General features: G+C 38.8%; 1 protein-coding gene across 1 annotated transcript in view; it reads right to left on the reverse strand.

Moving 5' to 3' along the window:
- CSMD1 (CUB and Sushi multiple domains 1) overlaps positions 1-23,149 on the reverse strand; it is a gene marked incomplete at its 5' end in the record, with an annotated part of 1,822,885 nt that overhangs the window by 436,050 nt on the left and 1,363,686 nt on the right. The window contains one exon of the mRNA XM_082444064.1: positions 2,670-2,773. Within this exon, the coding sequence (XP_082300190.1) occupies positions 2,670-2,773 (104 nt within the window). The remainder of the gene's footprint in view (positions 1-2,669; positions 2,774-23,149) is intronic.

Consider the following 23,149-nt stretch of genomic DNA (forward strand, 5'->3'; position numbering starts at 1 on the left):
TGCTTTTCTCTACTGAAGATGATTAACTGCCCAACTGATCTTTGTTACATTATGTTTCCCAAAGGGCATCTCACTTTGATTCGGCTGACTGTTTAGTTTTTCCTTTATAGATCTGAGCTATTGAGAGGAGGTTCTAATAACACTTATGTCAAGGTGATACATAGTTTGCTATTGCTCCCTTAACAACCAATAGCATTAAAAAATGGGTGTATGACTTCACATCTTTAACAGTGACCTATGGGATTTTATATGGCACTGCTTTTCTACATTTATGTTTTACATTTTGCATTTATTTGAAAATTTCTCTCATTTGTTTTAATGATATCCCTTCTTAAATTAGACGTTATGGTAATAATAAAGCTATTTCATGTGTGGTTTGTATTTCTTGGCTCTCCAGTGCATTCACATGCATTATTTCATTCTGCTCCTTAGCACAGGCAGGAAAAGTTTATTATACATATTTCATAGCCATAAAAACAGAGATACAGAGGGGGTCTCAGATAGTTAAGAGCAAAGCTAGAGCCAGAAATTCCACCTTTGGCATCCTGGCCTCACTGCTAATCCACTGTATCAGTGTCTACAAGTACCGCTCCAGACCAATGCCAGGCTGTGTGCACACAATTGGCATGGAAGATTGCAAACAATACAGGTATCTGTCCCCACCCTGCAGGAATCCGTATTTTTATAAATAAATGCAATTTAAAGCTTGTAATTGGGCAAAAAAAGAATAACCATTTGGTAAGAGTGTGGGGAAACAGGGACCTTTACATACTGTGGTGGAAGAGAAAACTGATATAAACTTTTGGGGGGATTACTGGAAAAGCCTAATGATGTAAATGAAGATGCTCCTTACTCCTGAAATTCCTCTGCTGGAAATCTTCTTGAAGGCATATGAAACAAGTATGACAATTTGTACAAAGTAGTTTACTGCGTAGCTGCTTAGAAATGCAAGATTACAGGGGGATGGAGAAAAGTCAAAGGCTATCAATGAGAATCAGTCAAAAAACATGGCACATCCACATGTAATGATAAGGAATACAGACACTGGAGGAGGATCACGGAGTCTGAACTCCTGCTAGAACAGACGCTAGGTTTGTGAATTGGGGTAAATCTATCTAAGCCTCAGTTTCATCATTTATATGATGAAGACAGTATTAACCCCTAACTCACAGAATTAAGATGAAGACCAAACAAGATAATATGTATTAGGCATCTAGCACACTGCATGGTATATAAGAGGTACTCAATAAATGCTATGAGATTACTACTGCTACTATTATAATTATTATCATAAGTTATGGGCCAGTAACATGATTTTAATTATTATTAGTAGTAGCTATAAAACATGAGATAAAGATATATACTGATAGGGAACTACATCCAAGATACAATAAAGGAAAAGAGAATGTCCCCGATGCCATCAGAGTGCGGGTCCATTAATTTTAAAGGCACAGACAGATGTTCACTGCAGAACTTTTTACAATGTGAACTACCTCATAAGTAACTGCTAAGTAAGAGAATGAGTGGGTATAACGGCCACACCTCTTGTTGCTGTTGTTGTTTTTCCCTAGCAGAATAATACTTTGAAGTTGTCCAGGGCAAGCTTTCTCACAAATAAAGAGAAAATCTCAGCCATGTATAAGCAGACTAAGAGAAAGAAGGTGAAAATCCTGCAGAATGACTTCCATTAGTGAAAGTAGTTTCGGGAGCCCCTACAGGAAGCTGTCTGTGCAAGGTGTGAACGCAGAGGAAGAGGCTGCAGACATTTCCTTCTGCACTGAAAACACTGAGGAGTGAAGATACCCCCGGGTCATGGTTTTAATGTTGCTAGAACAAGTCTCCTAAAAACTGTCCTATCAATATTAAAACCATGACCCGGGGGTACATTTACTCCTCAGCCTCAACTAAGAAGTCCGCATGCAGCAACTAAAGATCCTGCACGCCGCAATGAAGATCCCACGTGCCGCGACTAAGACCCGGAGAAGCCAAAATAAAGAAGTAAATAAATATTTAAAAACAGAAAAAAAAACACTGTCCAGACTATCCTCACGGCCCTGCATCTGGAAGAGGCTGACGGTGTCCAGGGCGAAGTGGTGCAGACTCTCCCAGGAGTCCAGTTGCCAATGGACCAGTGTAGGGATCTGTGTGCTGACGTTCACGGTGGGGCCGCTACTGTATTTGCCAGGACTCTGGGTACGGAGGTCCACAGACATAAAGGGCGCTACCACACTGTTCTCCCCACGCTCTCTGCTACTTTTAGTATGCAGCTTTACAGAGCGCAAGGCTTTCAGAAGACATATGGCCTTATTCTAGAAGATACTTGTCCTTCCCCGAACACTGACAATATAATAAATAGAAAGAGAGGGGCGGACAAGGAGCAGCTGAGTTGAGAAACTCATCGCCTCTACTTTCTGCTTTTCCATATAGTCTAATCTTTTGCCATATTTTTCAATGATTTAAAATAAAAAACATTGCCACAGATAGAATGCAATCCTGAATTAGTCCTCATCTGAAATCAGATTTAGAAACTACTAATTTAGCCATACGTGGCATTTATTAAACTTCTGAGTGGGAATGGAAAGTCTGCACCAGGATCTCAAGGACACATCCGTGTTTGCACAGATAACTTCCTGTTCTGGGAAAGAAGAAACAAGGAAAGATACACTTACACATACAAGACGGTTCTGGTATCACCCACTTTCCCAGCATCGCCCACAGTTAGGGTGTCGTAGCCTCTTTCCAGCTCAAACTCTTCAAAGGCAAGCTTGATGACCTAAATCAAACACAAGAGAGAATTACTTAGCATAACAGGAACTTTCTGGGACCTCACATAATGCAAATATCCAGTTGTAGTATTAATTTTGCTCCATAATTTCATTGTTACTTCAAATGATTGAAAGTTGCTTTTAAAAATAATGATTGTATATATTTGAGAGCCCTCGATTATAGAATTTTATGGAATTCAAAATTGCTATTATTCCAAAGATATTTATCATCAGCTCTAAAAATGAAATTAACCCATACTGTATTGATACTTTAAATCAAATATCTATCAAATATTTATTGTCACATAGTGTTCGGAATGACCAAAACGTAAATCAGTATAAGAAAAATAAATGGGGACTACAGTTAATGAGATATATTTTGAGGATACCTAGAACACCAAGGAAGAGATATTTTTAGTGTGATGTCTGCAGATTTCACATATGTTCCAATATTAACATATGAAAAAGACCTCTGAGGCTAGAAAGTTGTCCTCTACATTTAATTTTGCAAACCCTTGTCTTTTTTTTCTTTTTTTTTTTAATAAAGAACACTTTGTCTGGGTGGTCAACACCATTTAGACAGGACCAGTTTGTGTCTGACACATGGATATATTAGAATACTATGAACTTCTTTCTTCTCATAAAAGTAATGCTTCCTTTGCCGACCAATATTGTGATAAAGGGGGAAGAGAGTCTGAGGTGTCACAAAGTTAGGTTGGAACCCTAGGTGACAAGGAGAAATATATAGATAGATGATAACAGATATTTGTAACATGAAGAAGAGAGAGAGGGAGAGGCTATCACAGACAGATGAAAGAGACGGATGGATAGATAGATATGATGGATAGATGAGATAGGTAGACAAATGACAGAGGGGGCGAGAGAGGGAGCAGGAAGTACAGAAGCCATGATATTAGAAATACATTTTAACGGGATCTACTTCAGAGTAAATCTGAAACTCTGGAATCCTGTGAAAAACGTAAAATACCTGTTCATTAAACCTGAAAGAAAGACTTAAGCGGTACCAGGGGAAGGCAGGCTTCTGACTAATATCCAATTTGATGTGTGCAATACTGAGCAGGCTCTAACCAGGTGCTTTCCCAAGCAGTGCTAATATGGGATGCATTAATTCTGCTATTGGAAATTCTTACTAAAATTAGTGGTATAGCTGTTATGATTTATTTTAAAAATCTACTCTTTCAAATTTCAGCATTTGTCTGAATACGTTATTTTAGCAATCTAATTTGAAACAGGTGTAGAGGTTCATGACTGTTGCAGACCAGTATCAACATATGAAGCATATGAAGCATATGAAGCCCAACACCCGAGGATGGTTTTATTTCAATTTCTGTGTTTCCCATGGGCCGATTTATAAATGTCCATGGTAGTACAAGAAAGAATAAAAGGACTAAAGAATCATGCAACCTGGAGGTTCCCATCACCTTTTTTGACACATTTACTCTGTCTTGACTTGGGTAACAGCCTGCAGTGACGCAATGATAAACCATTCAGGCCTGAGGGTCACAGCTGGCAGATTTGTAATGAGTCACAAATAGGGGGTCTCACTTCATAAATGTGTTTTCATTATGGGTGTAAAAATAACCATTTTGTAATTCTTTCAAGCCAAAGCAAAGGGTGTTGGAGAGGTTTTTGTCAGGGTTCAGACTCAATAATCGGCCTCTGATAAGTCAAAGGACGATCTTTATGCTATTAATGCCCCATAAAAAGAGAAAAGGTAGACCCAATCTTGTGTAAAGAACCTTTAGTTTGTCAGAAAATATGGCACTCTATAAATATACCTGGTAGTAAAACAGAAATACACATCTGGAATGAAAGTTGCTGTCATTTCTCAGTGACAAGTGACGTTGATCGGAGAATTCATTTTTTAATAAAAACTGTATATAAGGAGTACAGCATGATGATTTGATGTACATATACATAGTGAAATGATTACTACAGTCAAGCTAATTAACCTGTCTCCTCACACAGTCACCCTTTGTGTATATAGTGAAAGCACCTTAAATCCATTCTCTTAGCAAATTTCTAGTAATCAATACTGTATTATTAACTATAGTCACCATGCTGCCCATTAGATCTTCAGATTTATCCATTCTTCATAATTGTTAACTTTGTGCCCTTTGACCAACATCTCTCCATTTCCCCACCTTCTCATCCCTGGTCACCACTGTTCGGCTCTCTGCTTCTTTATATTTGACTTTTTTAGATTCCACACATAAGTGAGACCATGCAGTTTTTTCCTTTCTGTGTCTGTCTTGTCTCACTGAATATAATGTCTTCTTGGTGCATCCATGTTGTTGCAAATGGTAGGATCTCCTTCGTTATTAAGGCTGAATGATATTCCATTACCTATATATACATCACATCTTCTTTATCCATTCATCCATTGATGGACACTTAGGTCGCATCCATGTCATGGGTAGAGTGAATAGTTTTGCTTTATGTTTTGTTGTTGTTTTTTTTTAATAAATTTATTTATTTATTTATTTATTTATTTTTGGCTGTGTTGGGTCTTCGTTTCTGTGCGAGGGCTTTCTCTAGTTGCGGTGAGTGGGGGCCACTCTTCATCGTGGTACGCGGGCCTCTCACTATCGCGGGCTCTCTTGTTGCGGAGCACAGGCTCCAGACGCGCAGGCTCAGTAGTTGTGGCGCACGGGCCCAGTTGCTCCGTGGCATGTGGGATCTTCCCAGACCAGGGCTCGAACCCGTGTCCCCTGCATCGGCAGGCAGATTCTCAACCACTGCGCCAACAGGGAAGCCCCTGCCTTATGTTTTAAAGTGTGAATGATTCAGTGGCATTTAGTCTCAATGGTCCCTTTAGCTCCACATGTGCGCGCACGCGCACACACACACACGTGCTCTTCTGTGTCTTGACTGGTCCCTGCAGCTGGCCTTGTAGATGCTGCTCCACATCCTTCAAGTCTCTGCATGAAGTCTGTTCTTGATGGTATTTCCCCTGCCCATTCTGTCCGAGACGTCAGTCTCTTTGTCAACATCCAGCCTATTCCCTTCATGATGTTGCACTTTTTGAAATTTCTTGCTGGTTTGCCTGTACCCTCTGCCTCACCTCCTTCATGGTACGTGCCCTGAGGGCAGGTGCTACGCCCTCCATCTGCTGAGGACAACTGACTCATCTTTCAGGATGTACTGAATACCTACTCTGTCCAGGTCCAAAGAGAAGATGGACCAAGTTCTAGCCTTCAAAAAACTTAGAGTTACAAGGGGTATCATGATAAACACAAAGTAATTATAGAAGTTTTAACTTTTCCAGACAAATATTCCTTAATGACAACAAATCAAATAGGAAGGAAAATGAAAGAAGGACAAAGTTCTAGAATTCTAAAAGCTTAAGACTCACAGGGGGTAGTTTGATAAACACAAAACAATTATAGAATTTAACATACAGATTAAGGTTTCTTAATGACAACTGATGAAATCCTTTACTTTTTCATCTTCCAAACAGAATCTCAGAACTGTGAGAAAAAGTTGCTGTTCAGTCTAGACTCTGGTGTAATTTTTAAAATACATTCTTGGTATTTTGTAATATGTTCTTTTTTCCTATTTAAACTAAAAAGACCCCAAAATTTTGAACCATTTCTCCTTTCCCTACCCACTGCTTCTGGCAACCACCAATCTATTCTCTGTATCTACAGCTTGTTTGTTGTTTTTTAGATTCCACATGTAAGAGAGATGAGACGGTATTTGTCTGTCTCTGTCTTTGACTTATTTCACTTAGTATAATGCCCTCCAGTTCCATCCGTGTTGTGGCGGGATTCATCCCTTTTTATGGCTGAATAATATTCTTTTATACATAAAGTACATATGGTGGCAGGGAAGTAATGGAGTTAAATTACATTTGCTTATATTTTCTTACTAGAGGATGAGGAGGGTCAACAGTTTAGTGTGACCAAATGTGGAATATAGAATCTAAGCAGACTTAAAATTACTTGATATTCTGACACCTCTGTTTTCACAGGAGGAAAATGAAAGCCAGGGAAGATGAGGGCCTTATCCTGCAGTTATTAGTGAGAGGTTTAGATCTCAAACTGGGAAATCCTGAGTCTCGATGTAGTTTTTAGATTGTTTCCCACACGTTCAAATATAAATGAAGATAAGAGTAGAGGTTATAAAACTTGATTCTATTTTCAAACTTCCTTCTTTCTTACAAACTACTCATTTTAAAGTATTTCTTCGAAAGTTTTAGCTACTGTAGTCCTGTTTTCTTTCTCTGATCCCAATCTAATATGCTTTAGTACCATAGCAATATGGCAGTCATTTCCTACACGCCAAGTTGGTCTCTGGTAATTAAGCATCTCTAGGAAGACTCTGCTGTGTGATGACAGGTGGTCCAGTGAAAGACACCGCAGGCCAGCGAGAGGAAGGTGCAGGACAGGCCATTCTCAGGGTGCGGGGGGTGCCCAGGGAAGGAGCCTCAGATGCGGAAGATAAGGAACATCTTCCAGAGAAGGTGGCATCTAGGAGCTAAAAAATCTAAACAGTGGCCTGAACCCAGGTGCTGGGGGTCCTGAAGCCTGCCCCAGGAGTACCTCAAAGAGTGATGCCAATTGCTAGATACCTGGAAAAACAACAGCCCAATCCGAGGTCTCATCTAATTTCGCTCCTTAATTTGTGCAAAATTGGTTTGTTCACTTTACAAACATTTTTAGTGGATATTCAACTATTTTTCTTCAGCATCTAACCAAATTCTGTTAACTATTATCCTTGCATAATAGAAAGTAGCCAAAAAAATTGATTGTGCTCAAAGTAAGTGTAGTACAAATTAGCAGAATTGCTTCTCAGATTTTTGTTTATTTTTTTAATGGTACAAAGATGCTAATTTTTCAGACAGAAAGGTTAAGGGGAAAAAGCACACAATCTTAAATAACTTGGGAAATTGGGCAAGTTTGCAGGGGATAAGTATGAAAAAGAAAACAGAATTTAGCTATTTAATTGTGATTACGTAAAAACTGCAAGAGCCTTAGCAATTAAGAATGTTATATTGGGACTTCCCTGGTGGCGCAGTGGTTAAGAATCCGCCTGCCAATGCAGGGGACATGGGTTCGATCCCTGGTCTGGAAAGATCCCACATGCCCCGGAGCAACTAAGCCCGTGCGCCACAACTACTGAGCCTGTGCTCTAGAGCCCACAAGCCGCAACTACTGAGCCCGCGTGCCACAACTACTGAAGCCTGGGCGCCTAGAGCCGTTGCTCCGCAACAAGAGAAGCCACCACAATGAGAAGCCTGCACACCGCAATGAAGAGTAGCCCCCGCTTGCCGCAACTAGAGAAAGCCCGCACGCAGCAGCGGAGACCCAATGCAGCCAAAAATAAATTAATTAATTAATTTTTAAAAAAAATAATGTTATATTGTCAGAAGAACTTTTTTTTAATTTTTGTTTTGAGATACTCTATTTTCTAAATAGAAAAAAGAGAAATATACAATGACAGAGTGGTAGAATTGATACAATACTGAATTTTTAAGTATTAATTTAAAACAAATATGAAAACATTGTTCTGAAAAACAAAATGGAAGTACACTACGTATTCACAATTCATTAGGGGAAAAAAAGCCAGTCACTATAGGCCCATTCAAATAAGGAGCCCATCTCACCTGACTCAATTAAGCCAGAGGAATCCAGATGTATCAATTCATACACACACACACACACACACACACACACACACACACACACACACACACTCACACAGACACCCCATATGGATCACTGGGCTTCCTCATCAGAAGTTTTATTTCTTATGTGCCTTTTGTTTCAGTGTCATCTTTAAACTACATTAGGGGGTTTTTTGGATGACATGTTTCTGCCCAAAATTGTGATGGTAGGAAGAGATACAGAATAAGAGGAAGATTTTACAATTTTCCAAGATGTAGAACTAACAGCACAAAATAAGTAAGTAAAAAGCCCCTACATCTTGGAAAAAGCTAACTCAGAAATGCCTTAATGAATGACGGTAGGGTTGAAATCAACAGGGTAGGGAATAAGGACTTGGACCACAAGGGGACAGAAACTGATAAAAAGAAGCCTTAATAACCTGATCCATTCAATTTCACATTATTTTCCAGAAGAAAGACTTTTCAAACTGTGAATTTCCTCCAAAAGGACATAACTCTATACCTCACATCTGAAAGGAAAATTCACACTTTCTTATGAACCAAAAATTATGAAATGATTGTTAATAAATTTTAAGTGTTTTAGCCTGAGGTTCTAAGGACCAACCATGAAACAACTGAAAAAGTATAATTAATTATAAAGAGATGTTCTGTCCAAATGCATGTACCACAGAGCCTGGGTAATGCACATCGGTGTTTCCCACAGAAAAATACATATAATGTTTCATATCTGTAAATTACATATACAAACGGCCAATGATATGTAATATGAAATTACCAAGATTTGGTTCCAACCTACAGAGAATAGTACTTTGAAAGAAACAATTTAGGAAAAATATATTATTTCTAGGGTAGCCTTGACTTATATTTAGCCCCCCATATAAACTCTAAATGTCTTTTAAAACTAGAGTTCAATGCACCATTAACAAAAAGGGGACATATATTATTTCAAATGTAGGTGCAATATTACTAACCTGTGCTACCAAGAGTCAAATTAAACAGGTAATCAGTAGAAGAAAATAGAAAACACTCAAACAGGCAGAACAACATGTAATTTATCCATCGGCAGCCGTTTGGTCATGTTACCACATCACAAGAAACGAGGAACTTGGTGTCCAGATCCTGGACTCTCCCACATGGTTTTCTAGAACTTTGCTGATGTCCATCCTGAAGGCTTCTGCCAAGTCCCTTCTCTCAACAGTAACTAAAACATAAATTACCTTAATTCTCTCTGTGCTGCCCTTACATGGACCCTTTGTCTCTGAGATCAAGACTCCTAAGAATGCAGGTGCACGCCATGTGCAAGGCACGGAAAGGGCCCAGATCTGCTTCTCCTGCTCCCTCCTCCAGGCCCACACTGTTGCTGGAAAGCCGCACAGAGCGAGCAAGTCCAAGCCCACCGAAGTGAGAGGGGATCCAAGCCCTGCTGCCCACCCCGCGGGGGCCTGAAGGACTTGCATCCCCCTCCTACAGCCTCCTCATCTGTAAAACCAGAGTGACATCATTTCCCAACAGGGGTTGAGGATTAATGGGAGGATGCAGGTCAAGTGTGTGCATCTTGCAAGGGTCCCGCAGGCACTAGGTTAGCGGTGGTGTGTTCAGCACCACCGTTATCGCTACCTTTCATAGCAAACTCTTCACTGCTACCAGGCCAGGCCACATTCCGTCACCAACTTGAGGGATTCTGTTATTTCAAACCTCACAAATCTTTAAAACCAAGGAAAATCCTGTCTCTCGTCTTTCTGACACATCGATTCCTAACTCCAATTTTATCCAGAAAGGAATCCTTTATCTTTTATTTAAAAAAAATTTTTTTTTAATCCTTTAACTTCCAGATAAATTTTTCCATCTACACACCTCCTTCTTTGTATCAGTAGAATTGTGCTTCTCGTGAGAAGCTTGTCTTGGCAAAATACTTAGATATGATACTATGGATTCTCAAGGATTAAAGTAAGATCCATAAAAACCTAAGGAAAGAAGCAAGTGGGGTGTTGGGTGAAGATGACAGAGACTAACATTATAAAGAAAATCCCTCAAGCAAAAATCATCAAAATGCCAATAAAACTGTCAGGGACATAGAACATTTACAGTACAACAAAGACTAACTAGCTCACTGGGAAAAGTAAGCAAACTCAAAGGCGGTGATGGAGGAACATTAAAAATGGTTTACCGTGTAAAGTAAGAGAATAAACCAGTGAGATCTCCAAAAGAATTTCATTAATCCCTGAAATGAAGCAACCAAAGAATCACAAGCATTGTTTGGAAAATTACTGAAATACATTCTTGGATGGATGAAAGAAAGTAGCATATTTATTAAAAATGAGGGACTGGGGGCTTCCCTGGTGGCGCAGTGGTTGAGAATCTGCCTGCCAATGCAGGGGACACGGGTTCCAGCCCTGGTCTGGGAAGATCCCACATGCCGCGGAGCGGCTGGGCCCGTGAGCCACGATTACTGAGCCTGCGCATCTGGAGCCTGTGCCCCGCAACGGGAGAGGCCGCGATAGTGAGAGGCCTGCGCACCGCGATGAAGAGTGGCCCCCGCTTGCCGCAACTGGAGAAAGCCCTCGCACAGAAACGAAGACCCAACACAGCCATAAATAAATAAATAAAGGAGTTCCTTAAAAAAAAAAAAAAAAATGAGGGACTGGGAATTTGAGAGTCACAATACAATAACCGCTAAAGAATAAATCAGAGAGCTATTAGATGTGGTAAAATGCAGAATTAACATTTACAGAACACTGAAATCTATCAACCTAGGATATGTGGAGCAACTTAGCTGGAAATTTGAAGGCCTAAAAGATGAAAGGATTGCAAGAGAAAATTATAGATCTATAGATAAAAGCAGAAGATATTGAAGTTTGTGAAAAATAATTGGAATGAAGGGTGCAGAATTAATAATTAGAAAAATAATGGAAGGCACATTTTTTTTTTTTTTAACAACTGATTAAAGTTTTGAGAACAGACCTTAAAATGGTTGATTATGGCCCCACTTAAACAAAATAAAGCAACCATAGAAAAATAGGAATACATCATCACATAGAACGGTTTAACTCTAAGAAATCCAAAAGAGTTCCATACACAAATACAGAAGAATTTAAAGAAATGCAAATCAGAGTTAGTTTTGTTTTTCTATGATACAATAAAACCTTAGAGATGATGGATCAACAAGATTATTGAGTCTCAGATATAAAGAAAAAATATGTCCTTTTTACCATGTTTATTCAGTGAAGAGGTTACTTTATGTGGGAAGGAAGAGAAAATATTTTGCAGATTTTTAAATGTCTCTGGTATTTTACTAACACACTCTTTATCTCCAACTTGGCTGAAAGATACTTCAAACGACAGGATTCATTTTAAAGAGTTACCTAAATGGCATTTTGTTTAAATATGAAAAGAATGATCTAAAGAAAGTTATATAGACTAGAAAGGAAAGGGTTGAGTTGATAAAAATAAAAATATGTACATTAACTTTTACATATTAAGTAATATAGTTAAACAAATAATCAGGCAACATATTTACTTCTGGGATTGAGCCCTGGATCTCAGAGGTGGCCTCCCAAGGTGGCTCGTTAGTGATACAGCCATTATAATTTATTTTTAAAATCTACTCTTTCAAATTTCAGTGTTTGTCTGAATACATTATTTTAGCAATCTAATTTGAAACAGGTGTAGAGGTTGATCACTGCTGCAAACCAGTATCGACATTGCATATGAAGCTCAGCACCGGAGGATGGTTTTATTTCAATTTTTGTCTTTCTCATGGGCAGATTTATAAATGTCCATGGTCCCACAAGAAGGAATAAATGGACTAAAGAATCACGTGACCTGGAGGTCCCCATCACCTTTTTTGACACATTTACTGTCTTGACTTGTGTAACAGCCTGCAGTGAAGCAATGATAATGCATTCAGGCCTGAGGGTCACGGTTGGGTGATGTGTAATGATACAAAAGGTGGAAATGAGGCAGCCATGGAACCCCATGGTAAGCCTGCAGGGAGATGCTGCTATCTGGACATCAGTGGACCCGGTTCTAATGTGATAGCTTATCTGTCAAGGATGCCAGCAATAGCTGCTTTGGTGAGGCCATTCACATGCCTCCACTACAGCTGCCACCCACCTCTGCCTCCTGAAGAAGGGAGCTTAGGAGAGCTCAGGGTCTAGAGGTGTACAGGAGATGGAGGGGTCTACACCTGTGTAGAGAGGAGAAGGCACAGGACAGGAAAATACTGACACTCTCAGTGTATGGGATGGGGGAATGAAAGACCTACAGACCTGCTCAGATCACGCCCTACAAAGTGGCAGTTACACAGACATTTTACATGGTTCATTCACTCATTTTTTATTCATCTTCAGTTCTGTCTATAAGTCTCTCCCATTTTAGCAGGAAATCTCTAGAAATATCCAAATTTCCATCAAGAAAAAAACAGATCAAGTAGAAATAGCTAATGATGAATATTAATTAATGCTTCAAACTATGATTTTTAGGAGTAATCTATTATTTGACCCCAAATTTTTGCCTTGATGGACAAGACAGAATTGTTCTCTTCTAAGCTCCTGGACTGTACTTAGTTTGCCTCTCACTAGAAAGTTCTCTCTCGAGTCCTGGGCATGGCTGCCCCTCTGACTGGGTCCCAATTTGAGTACTTTTTTCTCAAGGGTCTTCTTTGACCCTGTGAATATCATCCTTACTCTATCCACTAGCAGTCATGGTTATTACCTAGTTTTATTCCCCCTGAAGTCTCTTAACATTATCTGAGATTTTTCTATCAATCAATCATCATCTGCCTATGTACCTATCTATGTATCCATCTATGTATCTATGCATCTATCTTTTTATCTATGTATTTAGTATGTATGTATCTATCTATCTATCTGTCATATGTCTGCCCATTTTCTGTCTTTCTCACTAGAATGTAAAATCCAAGAAAACAGGAGTCATTTTTGTTTTCTTTTTTTCACTACTGGGTCCAGTACAATATGTGCTACGTATTAAGTGCTGCATAAATATTTGCTGAATCAATACACCAATCTTTCCCTTGTGTACCATTTAACATAAAGAACCTGGGACTATCATATATATACAGTGTTTAACTTTAGTCTCTTATGCTAGTCAAAGATTGATGGCCTCACATTAGCATAGACCAAAATAGCACTGAAGTTGTACAAAGCAAAACCAAGTTGATGCCCTCCTGAATAAGGGATAAAAATTTTACTCACAAATATCTTGTAACATTCCTGCATGCTAGAGGATTTTAGAAGTTGGGTAAGAGTGAGTTATTTTATGGGCATACTTACCCTCACCTACTCCAGACCTAAGAACTGCTAACTAGTAAACTACTTATTCATGAATTAGATTTTATTCATTAAACGCATAAGATTTCATCAGTGGTTCAACTTCTTAGTTTTACTGAAAAAAAATACAAAAGAACTGTTCTTGTTATGTCACTTGTTAAATTAGGAGAATAAAGACTCCTTTTAATCTTGATACACAAGGATTCCTTCTGACATTTTATGCTAGAGCAAAACTTGGGCAACAGTTTGTTCTAGCTACCAAACATGCAGGGAAAAATCTACTCAAACATCCTGGATCTGTACACATTTATTTCCGAAAATATTCTGCACACTGCTTACCCACTGTTTGGCCTATAGCTACCCATACCAAAGGACACTAATTGAGAACCATAAAGTTTATTTCTGTGGTCATAGATGAATGGTAATTTTATTGGGATTCTGACAAAATATGTATTCTAGGTATAGCAAATGATGTAGTAAGAGGCACACTGGTGGTCACTGCAGGTCTTGAACCTCATCTGGCTTTGAATGTTGGCTTTGCAATCTACTAGCTGTATGATTTGCATAAGTAAATTCAATTCTATATGTTTCCCTTTCCTCATCTGTGTGACAGGCAGAATAATATCACCTATAGGATTATTGTAGGGAATAAAGGAATGACTATGCATAGAACACCTAAAATAGCACATGACACACACTACACATTCAGTGAGTGCCAATTATTTCTTCTAATTCAAACACGTGCCTTGGGTTGGGCTTTGTCAACAGTCTGCTAATTGTTCACTCTCCTTTCACTCAATTTACCCATCGTATGGCATCCTTAACAATCCATTATAATTTTTTCTTTAAACAAATTTGAACACACTGTTCTTTTCTTGAAAATCTGCACTATCTCTCTACCGTATCCATAAAGTTTAAATTATCTTGTAGCAGATTTCTCAAAACACTGTCCATAGACCAACTACATCAATAACTTCTGTGTGATTATTAATTAGTAATTATTATTAAAAATGCAGATTCTTAGACATTGCCAAGAACCCAGTACACCAGAATTTCCCGGGGATGGAGGGCAGGAAAGGTGCATTTTAATGTGCTCCCTCTGTGATTCTTTTGCATAATGAAGTTTGGGGAAACTGCCTTACACTGACATGTACATCCTCTCCCACATGGCACTGAGTCAGCTCTGCACTGACCACACAGGGTGTGTGTCCACACCCTCAGGAAACAGGGGGCTCTAATTGCCACCACGGTTATAGAGACCCCATTACACGGGCTTCTGTTCCAAAACAATTGTTCCATGTGAAGAAAAATTAATCAAAGATGTCAGGGATGGAAGGTTTGTAGTTGAGCCTGTCTGTATGACTTAAAACTCTGTAAAACGGAGCATTTAAAATGACTTTAAAAGCCTACACAATTGGGCCTTTTCTGGATAAGTACTCAGCAGGTGTCAGATATTTAAAGATGAAAGAAAAAAAGTCAGTGTTGGTCGATCACATGAAGAAGGAAGAATTTAACCCCACTGCCAGGCCCCCCAGTACGTGCAATCAGAAAAGCCATCACTGTGACTCAAAAAGGAGAAATCTAAAAGACCAAGGAATAATAACAACAACAACAAAGATAGTTCCGTGAGTGACACTGTTGGCCTGGTCCTGTGCCAGCTCTTTCATGTGTGTTGTGCTATTTGTCGTTACAATAGAAGTGTAAAAAAGGAGGATCTGGGTTTTACAGGAGAGGGTGATTACTCAGAGGCCAGGAGGTGTGGGGCAGGAAGAAATGAAAGGAAGAGGAGGAGGAAGGAGAGGGGGAAAAGAGAGGAAAGGAAAGAAGGGGGGAGGGAGAGTGGGAGGAGGAAAAAGGGAAGATGAAAGAGGTCAGCTTCAGGAGATTAACTGAGTGTTTGATAGTGACTGTGCAAGCACTCAGGTGACGAGATAGAAGGTCTGCATCACTGTTATTGGTGCTGATGGAGCAGACAGGGCTGCACGAGGTGAAGCTGTCACCCCAGGGTGATAACGCAGTGCCATTCAACCCAGGTGCCCTGCCAGGTCGGTGATGGCGCCGTGGGAGCCCTGTGACAGGGGTGCGCTGGCATTGCCCCGCGTTCAGCTGGTTACCAGGTTAGCTGTGATTCAGAGCAGTGTGCTCCTTTATAATGAGCTGTATAAACCCTCATCCTTATCACTCTCTTTGTGATTTTGCTCTTGTTTCCCTTCATCCTAACATATAGCTACATCTATTTTCTACCTGCTGAAGCATCGAAGTACCTACGAATCCTTTACACTTATCGCTGCCCAGTTCTTGAAGATTTTATACAACAAAACATGCAGAACCATACTAATCTATTGCTCAGGAAAACACACGTGCAGTAAGATCCTGGACCAAATAAACTGCAAACGGATGATGTCTCGAGGGTAAGAGGAAGGAGACTGTGGCAATGAAGGAGTATCTAAAGAAATTCAACACTATTGATAATGTTTGGCTGTGATTTACTTATTTTGATACATGATTGCTTATTATGTTTCATGACCTGTTAATTTCTTAAGTATTTTATAACAAATATAAAGCTAAAATAAACATAAACAAGCAATTAAATATTTGATACCAATTTAAATTTAAATTTTGGCATCACCATTGTGATGTGTGTTGACATTTTCACTTAACTAATTTAGATAACTTTGCTTATCTATAATATGGGGTTAATAACAAATACTTTCATCTTAGGATACTGTAAGGATTGTTCAAAAACATGATATATGCCAAGTGCCCACAGAACTTGGCAGGCGATTAAATTTTCATGAATGATAATTATTATATTATCATGAAAAAGAACAGAAATTGAATAAACAGAATTTACACAGTTAAAAATGATGATCGGAGTTGTTTAGAGGCAAACTCAGTCACAAAGCATCATGAAATCTGTTTGCAAAATCTTGGAAAAATTAGCAAACCTATACAATCTATTTTTCCTTCGAAGTAAAACGGACATTTCTTTCCTTATTCATTTAATTACTAAGAACTTTAAAAAAAGTACTATTAAAGTTAAAACTAAGCATGAAGGGACTCAGATCAGTGAAATGAGACACAAATATATCGTGTGATGTTTGAGAAAATTTTATATTTATTAATCTATTCATTCACTTATTTAGCAGGTTTTACTGTATTTACAGCTTAGCTTCTATAGAAAATTTTCTGCCAGTTTTATGATGTTGTAAATATCTTCCACTAATATTAAAAACAAATAAAATCAGTATTCTATCTGGAGCAAACAGAGACAAAAACTCGTCTGTGAACCTCTACAGGCTGTCTTCCCTCCAACCCTTCCCCCTCCATGGAAAGCAGGTACATCAATCATCACCCCTGCTGTGTGCACCTGCAACACAGGCCAGTAACAACCAATAGTGAAGAACAATTTAGGGCATTTGTTCAAGAAAAGATAAAGATTTCTCAGAACTCAAAGCACTCCCACCTGCAGTACTCAGGAGCTCAGACTTGAGTGCGGATGTCCAGATGCAAATCCCAGCCCTGTCTCTCATGACCTCTTGGCCATTGGGCAAATTGTCACCTCACCTCTGTAAGACACTTTCCTCATCTCTAAATGGGGATGAAAATAACTCCTGCCTAACAGGGTTCTTATAAGAATTTATTGTGGAACTTCCCTGGTGGTCCAGTGGTTAAGAATCCGCCTTCCAATGCAGGGGGATGCAAGTTTGATCCCTGGCCGGGGAACTACATCCCACATGCTGCAGGGCAACTAAGCCCACGCACCGCAGCTACTAAGCCCGCATGCTCTGGAGCCCGTGCGCCACAACTAGAGAGAAGCCTGCACGCCGCAACGAAAGATCCCACGTGCCACAACTAAGACCCGACACAGCCAAATAAATAAATAAATAAATATTAAAAAAAAGAATTTATTGTAAGTGTTCAGTAAACAAACTAATCTCAACAGTTTCTACGTCAAGAAATAATTGATTGTTAAGAAAATTGGGACAATTAGGTGAAAAATACAATCTGGGCTTGTTTATGGAAACACACGGAGATTAAGAGATTAAAACGTGTTCAGTGACTGCAAATTATTTTTTAAGCCTTTCCCCCAACTAGAGTTAAACTAAAGCATTTTACAACCCACGATTAAGTTTTATTAGCCAAGTCAATATTATCATAAGAAAAGTAACCCACCGTTATTGAACAAAATTCAAGACCATTTTCTCAGAGAAACATTTTGGTGATACTAAGACTGTCTCTGGATTTTCTACTAGTTGTCATTTTTTCTTATGAATTCTGCCTGTATGTTCAAAGATGCACGGTGGGTATTACTTATCTAAGTTGGGGAAGGCACTGTTAGAATCTAGAAGGTTGCAATTTAATGAAAGAAAACATATGGATTGTCTTCAAGTACATAGCTACCAGCTTCTCAAGAATTCATTCAATGGTCAGAGTGAGGTAGCTGGTCTCTAAACCGAGGGGTCTGCCTGCTGCCTCACTTCCTGGATGAACAAAGGTGAGTTCAGTCTCCCATTCAGCTGTGAGGGTGCCTGGTCAGGAAAGCACCTGTCAGGGCAGACCCAATTCTGTGGCAATGGCAATGGCAAGCTGGATGCCCATGAAGTGATGAGAACAACACTTAACCTGGGTGACATTCCACACTCTCCAACACACAGACACCTTAAGTGTGTGAAAAGGAATTACAAATGCATCTTTCTAATGAGCAAACACAAGTTATGTGTCCATTTCCCCCCTCTAAGTTATTTAAATACTGGTGAGGATTAAGAAACTGAATTAATTAGGAGAGAGTATATCTTCCCCTGAAAGAGAAGGCTGGTTGACATGGTGTGCCTGCTGGTGGGGGTGGATGCCAGCGGGTTCACACAGAGCAGAGGCCAAGTCCCGCCTCCTGTTTCCTTCTTCCTCTGCCTGCACACCTAGGGCTTTACCCACTGCTGCCTTTCTCCTGTCCCATTCCCCATTCACAAAAAAGAGAAATACATTTGAAGATAGGGAGAGAATAGAATAGAAAGAAAACTCATCTTTGAAGTCGGACATGTTTTGAAGGCAGATCCTACTACTTATTTAGCATGGCGTGGGGGGGAGTAACCCTGAGTTGAGCGTCCTCAATCTTAAAACAAATATCTTCAAGGGCCTTTGAAAATATTAAATGAAGCAACATTTGTTAGGTGCTTAGCACTTACCCAACACAAAACAATGCCTCAAACATGTCAGTTGCCCTTCTGGCAGAATAACACAGGATAATGGCACGGGGGGAACATACCCCCAACTGTTGATATAACAAACATTCATTCCATGCTTGTTTTTCAAAGTTAAGACTTTCCAACAAAAACATGAATTCCATGAAGATAAATTACTCATTACAGTTATTTTTGATCAAGTGGATGAAGAAACTTTGGATAGTTTCCTCTCAGATGTTCTAGTAGTAAATTTGATGCAGGTCAGAGCCTTATTTTGGCATTTGGAGGCTGATTCAGGAAAAGATCTTCTTGATGTTGCTGAGGCTACTGCAGTGAAGAAATCCATCCTTGACAACCTTGCCTTAGCATTAAACACCGCATGTTAATCAAACATAAAGTTAATAGAATTTGCACAGGAAATGGATTGTGATATTGGTGACAGGACAGTTCTCTTGGTTATAGACTTATCCAATTTCACTTCTTTTAGGATCCTACACCTGGTCATGAATTTATGAACATATTGGGACTGGAAGTGATGTTCCTGACCATATCCAGTGTCCTAGAAAACACAGGGTAAGATGTACTGCTGGGCCACACTCATCTAAGACAGTCTGCCTGTCAGTATGTCACAACGACCACAAAATACAGAAACTTGGATGCCTACATGGACTGCTTCCACATTTCATGTGTTGGTCCTCCTGATAGATCATAACTTCCCCAAGCACACAAGGAACACAGAGGACAAGATTTCAATTATAACAATAAATTACAAAACAAGAGAACAGCATCACAGATTTAAAGAGAAAACCCTGGGGTATAAAAATATGGAAAAACACACAAAGGTTGTAACTACAGAATAATTCAGGCCAGAAAATAAGAGATAATGAGAGGGTAAGAGTAAATGACATGAATAAGGGTGCTGATCAGGGAGTAGATTCTAATCCATGCCTTCTTTTTCTGGTACAGAAAGTCATCTCCTCATAATCACACGCATTTCTCCCAGTGAGGCTCCTGGTCTTTAGTCCCTGGAGGTAATCACTCAGTCTCCTCAGTAGACAGGAGGCCCACCTCAATCTCCTCAGCACCTTCCTGAGGACACTCTCTCGTTGGAAGGAACCGAAGCGACAATGGCTTTCTTAGGTTCTCTTTCTGTTTCTAATCAAGCCATGAGCAGGATGAAGACATTCTCAGCGCATTGCAGCTATTGTGTATTTTTGGCCGATGCAAGATCTCTCTCCTGCTATTGCAACTCTTCAGGTCCCGCACACCAGCTGATAAATCATGCGTCCCCTCTCGGACAGCCTGGGGTGTCTGGCAAACGTGTACCCATGCCATGCCCACCTTGCCTTCAGCCATGCACTCACAGACAGCTCCCACTGAATGATCCTGATGGAACACCCTTCCGTCATCAATAGAGAGAGGAGAGACCAAAGTGACAGTGCTTCCAGGGTCTTCTCATTCTATCCTCAGCATCAATTCTATAACGTTTAGTCAACATGCAAAAGTAACTTTTAAGGAACTCATACTGGATCAAAGGTTTTTGTTCACCTATGTTTCAAGTTGAAGAATTTGAGGATTTTTCTTATGGCCACCATAATCAACATGGGAAGGGCAAAAGTGGTTGGTCTTGACTGTAGCTACACGTTCCTGCGATTCAATGCCTGAAATATCTAGACCATCGTCATTCTCAGCCTTGTCATTTAAAGTTCATGTGAAAACACATTATAAAATAATGTGGAAAACATACTTCATTCTGACCAAACAGTAGATATGGGCAGGAATAAATCAACCCAAGAAACTTACACTCTGTTTATAGCATGATCGTAGCAGGCAATGGCATCAAGAGAATTATTACCTAAGTTTAGCTAAGTTCAACCAAAATCCCAACATGATTCCATATCATTTTGTCAGAGTTAATTCTTTCCTACCAATACCCTTTTCATAACCACAATCGTAATGGTATGTGTGATACTGCAGGATCAGACTCAGGTCAACCCATCACAGGCTTAGTTCAGGGATAGGATTCTAACACTTGGAGAAACAGAATTCATTCCCTGTTAGAGTTTTCCCACACATTCTCACCCTAGGACAGATCTCATTGGAGAAAACCACTCAGCAGTTGAATAATTCTGGAATCATTTTAATTTGCCTGGGCTAAATTGGACAGTAATCTAGGCAAGTATTAAAGTTAGCCCACTTTGAATGTAAATTGGTGCAGCCACTAAGAAAAACAGTATGGAGGTTCCTTCAAAAAAAAAACAAACAGAAAAACAAACAAAAAAAACTAAACTACCATATAATCCAACAATTCCACTCCTGGGCATATATGTGAAGAAAAAAAAACACAAATGTGAAAAGATACATGTACCCTAACGTTCAGAGCGTCATTATTTACAATAGCCAAAGTATGGAAGCAACCTAAGTTTCCATCAACAGATGGATGGATACAGAAGATGTGGTACAATATATACAATGAAATATTACTCAGCCACAAAAAGAATGAAATTTTGCTGTTTGCAGCCACATGGATGGAGCTGGAAGGTATTATAATATATGAAATGAGTCAGAGAAAGACAAATATTGTATGTTATCACTTATATATGGAATCCAAAAATTAAAACAAACTAGTGAATATAGCAAAAAGGAAACAGATTAACAGATACAAAGAACAAACTAGTGGTACCAGTGGGGAGAGGGAGGCAGGGAGGGGTAAAATAGGGTAGGGGATTGAGAGGGACAAACTACTACGTATAAAATAAATAAGCTACAAGAATACATTGTACAGCACAGGGAATAGAGCCAATATTTTATAATAACTAGAATGGAGTATAATCTATATAAACATTTTGAATCACTGTGTTGTACACCTGAAACTTATATAATATTGTAAATCAACTATACCCCAATAAAATGTGAAGTATAAACCAAAATAAGAAGAGCTAACTGAATTAAAAGTAGTTGCCTCTGAGGGGTGGAAAATGACAATGTAAATAAGCAGGGGCAGGAATTTATAAAATATATGTATATGTATTACTGCAAATAAAATATACATTTTAAAAAGGATAGAAGTTGATCAATAAAATATATAAACCACTCAAGACAAACTGATAATGTGAAATTCATTTTACACTGTAAATTTTAAAAAAGATAAATCTTTAAAAATAAATAAATAAATAAATAAATAATAAAGTTAGCCCACCTACTTAAGAAAATATTAAAATTTCAGGGGTGTGCTAGAGTTGGCTTGTATCAACTTTTGAGAGCCAATTATTAAATTCAGAAATTTTGCAAGGTAGTTTTTAAACCATTAATAGTTGAAATCATCTATGGTGTGACTATTTAGGCCATGGACTTGGCAAACTCTGCAAATTTGCCTGTTTACTAGCATAACATTGGGTGACACACACCATAGAATTTTGAGAAATGATTAGAAATTTACTGAAGCAGTTTAAGGAGAATAGGCAAAAAATATGTACCTCAAAACCTATGGCCACTGAAATTCAACCCACTTGTTTCCAGCCCAGGTTAGGAATTGTATGTAGGAGATCTCTGTGTTCTGGAAAATGTAAAATTATAACACAGAAAATATCTTCTTAAATTTCATTGCCTTACCCATCTAATGCATGAGAAACTTTCTTCTACTTCTATCAGTATATCAGTTACTTATTAAACTGCGTAGGTAGTAAACTTTATGACTATTATAATTGTAAGATAATTGAAATGGACAAATATATTCAAATAAACATCTGAACTTTTTCTGAAATGGATTAACACAAGTGGCATAAATGATAATCACTTAAAAGTAATGTTTCATGAATAAATCACATGGCACAGTTGGAGGAAAAGCCTCATATTCTGTTTAAATGTGTTTCTTTTCATTTGATTCATTACTTTTTTCATGACTAGTCATACATATCGCCAGCTAGCTTTCATATCATTTATTTTCTCATGTGTCTAATTCTCTTTTGTTAATATCATCTAGAATGTGAACACAATACATTTTTTAGCTAAAATTATTGTCTTCTATTAATATATGTCACACACGATCCTTTTGCGATTAAACTGTAACTTATACTAGGAATGTACTGTATTATAAACAACACAGTCCTGGCAATTTCTAATGCCTTTTGAAAAAAATAAGAGAAACACATTATGGGGTTTTATCATTGTGGTTTTTTTGGTTGTTTATTTGCCTATGCTATACATTGACCAAATAAATTCATTTAAATTGATAAACACTATTTGAATATACAAAAGCACCTT

This window comes from Balaenoptera physalus (genome assembly GCF_965194825.1).
Source record: "Balaenoptera physalus genome assembly, chromosome: 21".
Lineage (NCBI taxonomy): Eukaryota > Metazoa > Chordata > Mammalia > Artiodactyla > Balaenopteridae > Balaenoptera > Balaenoptera physalus.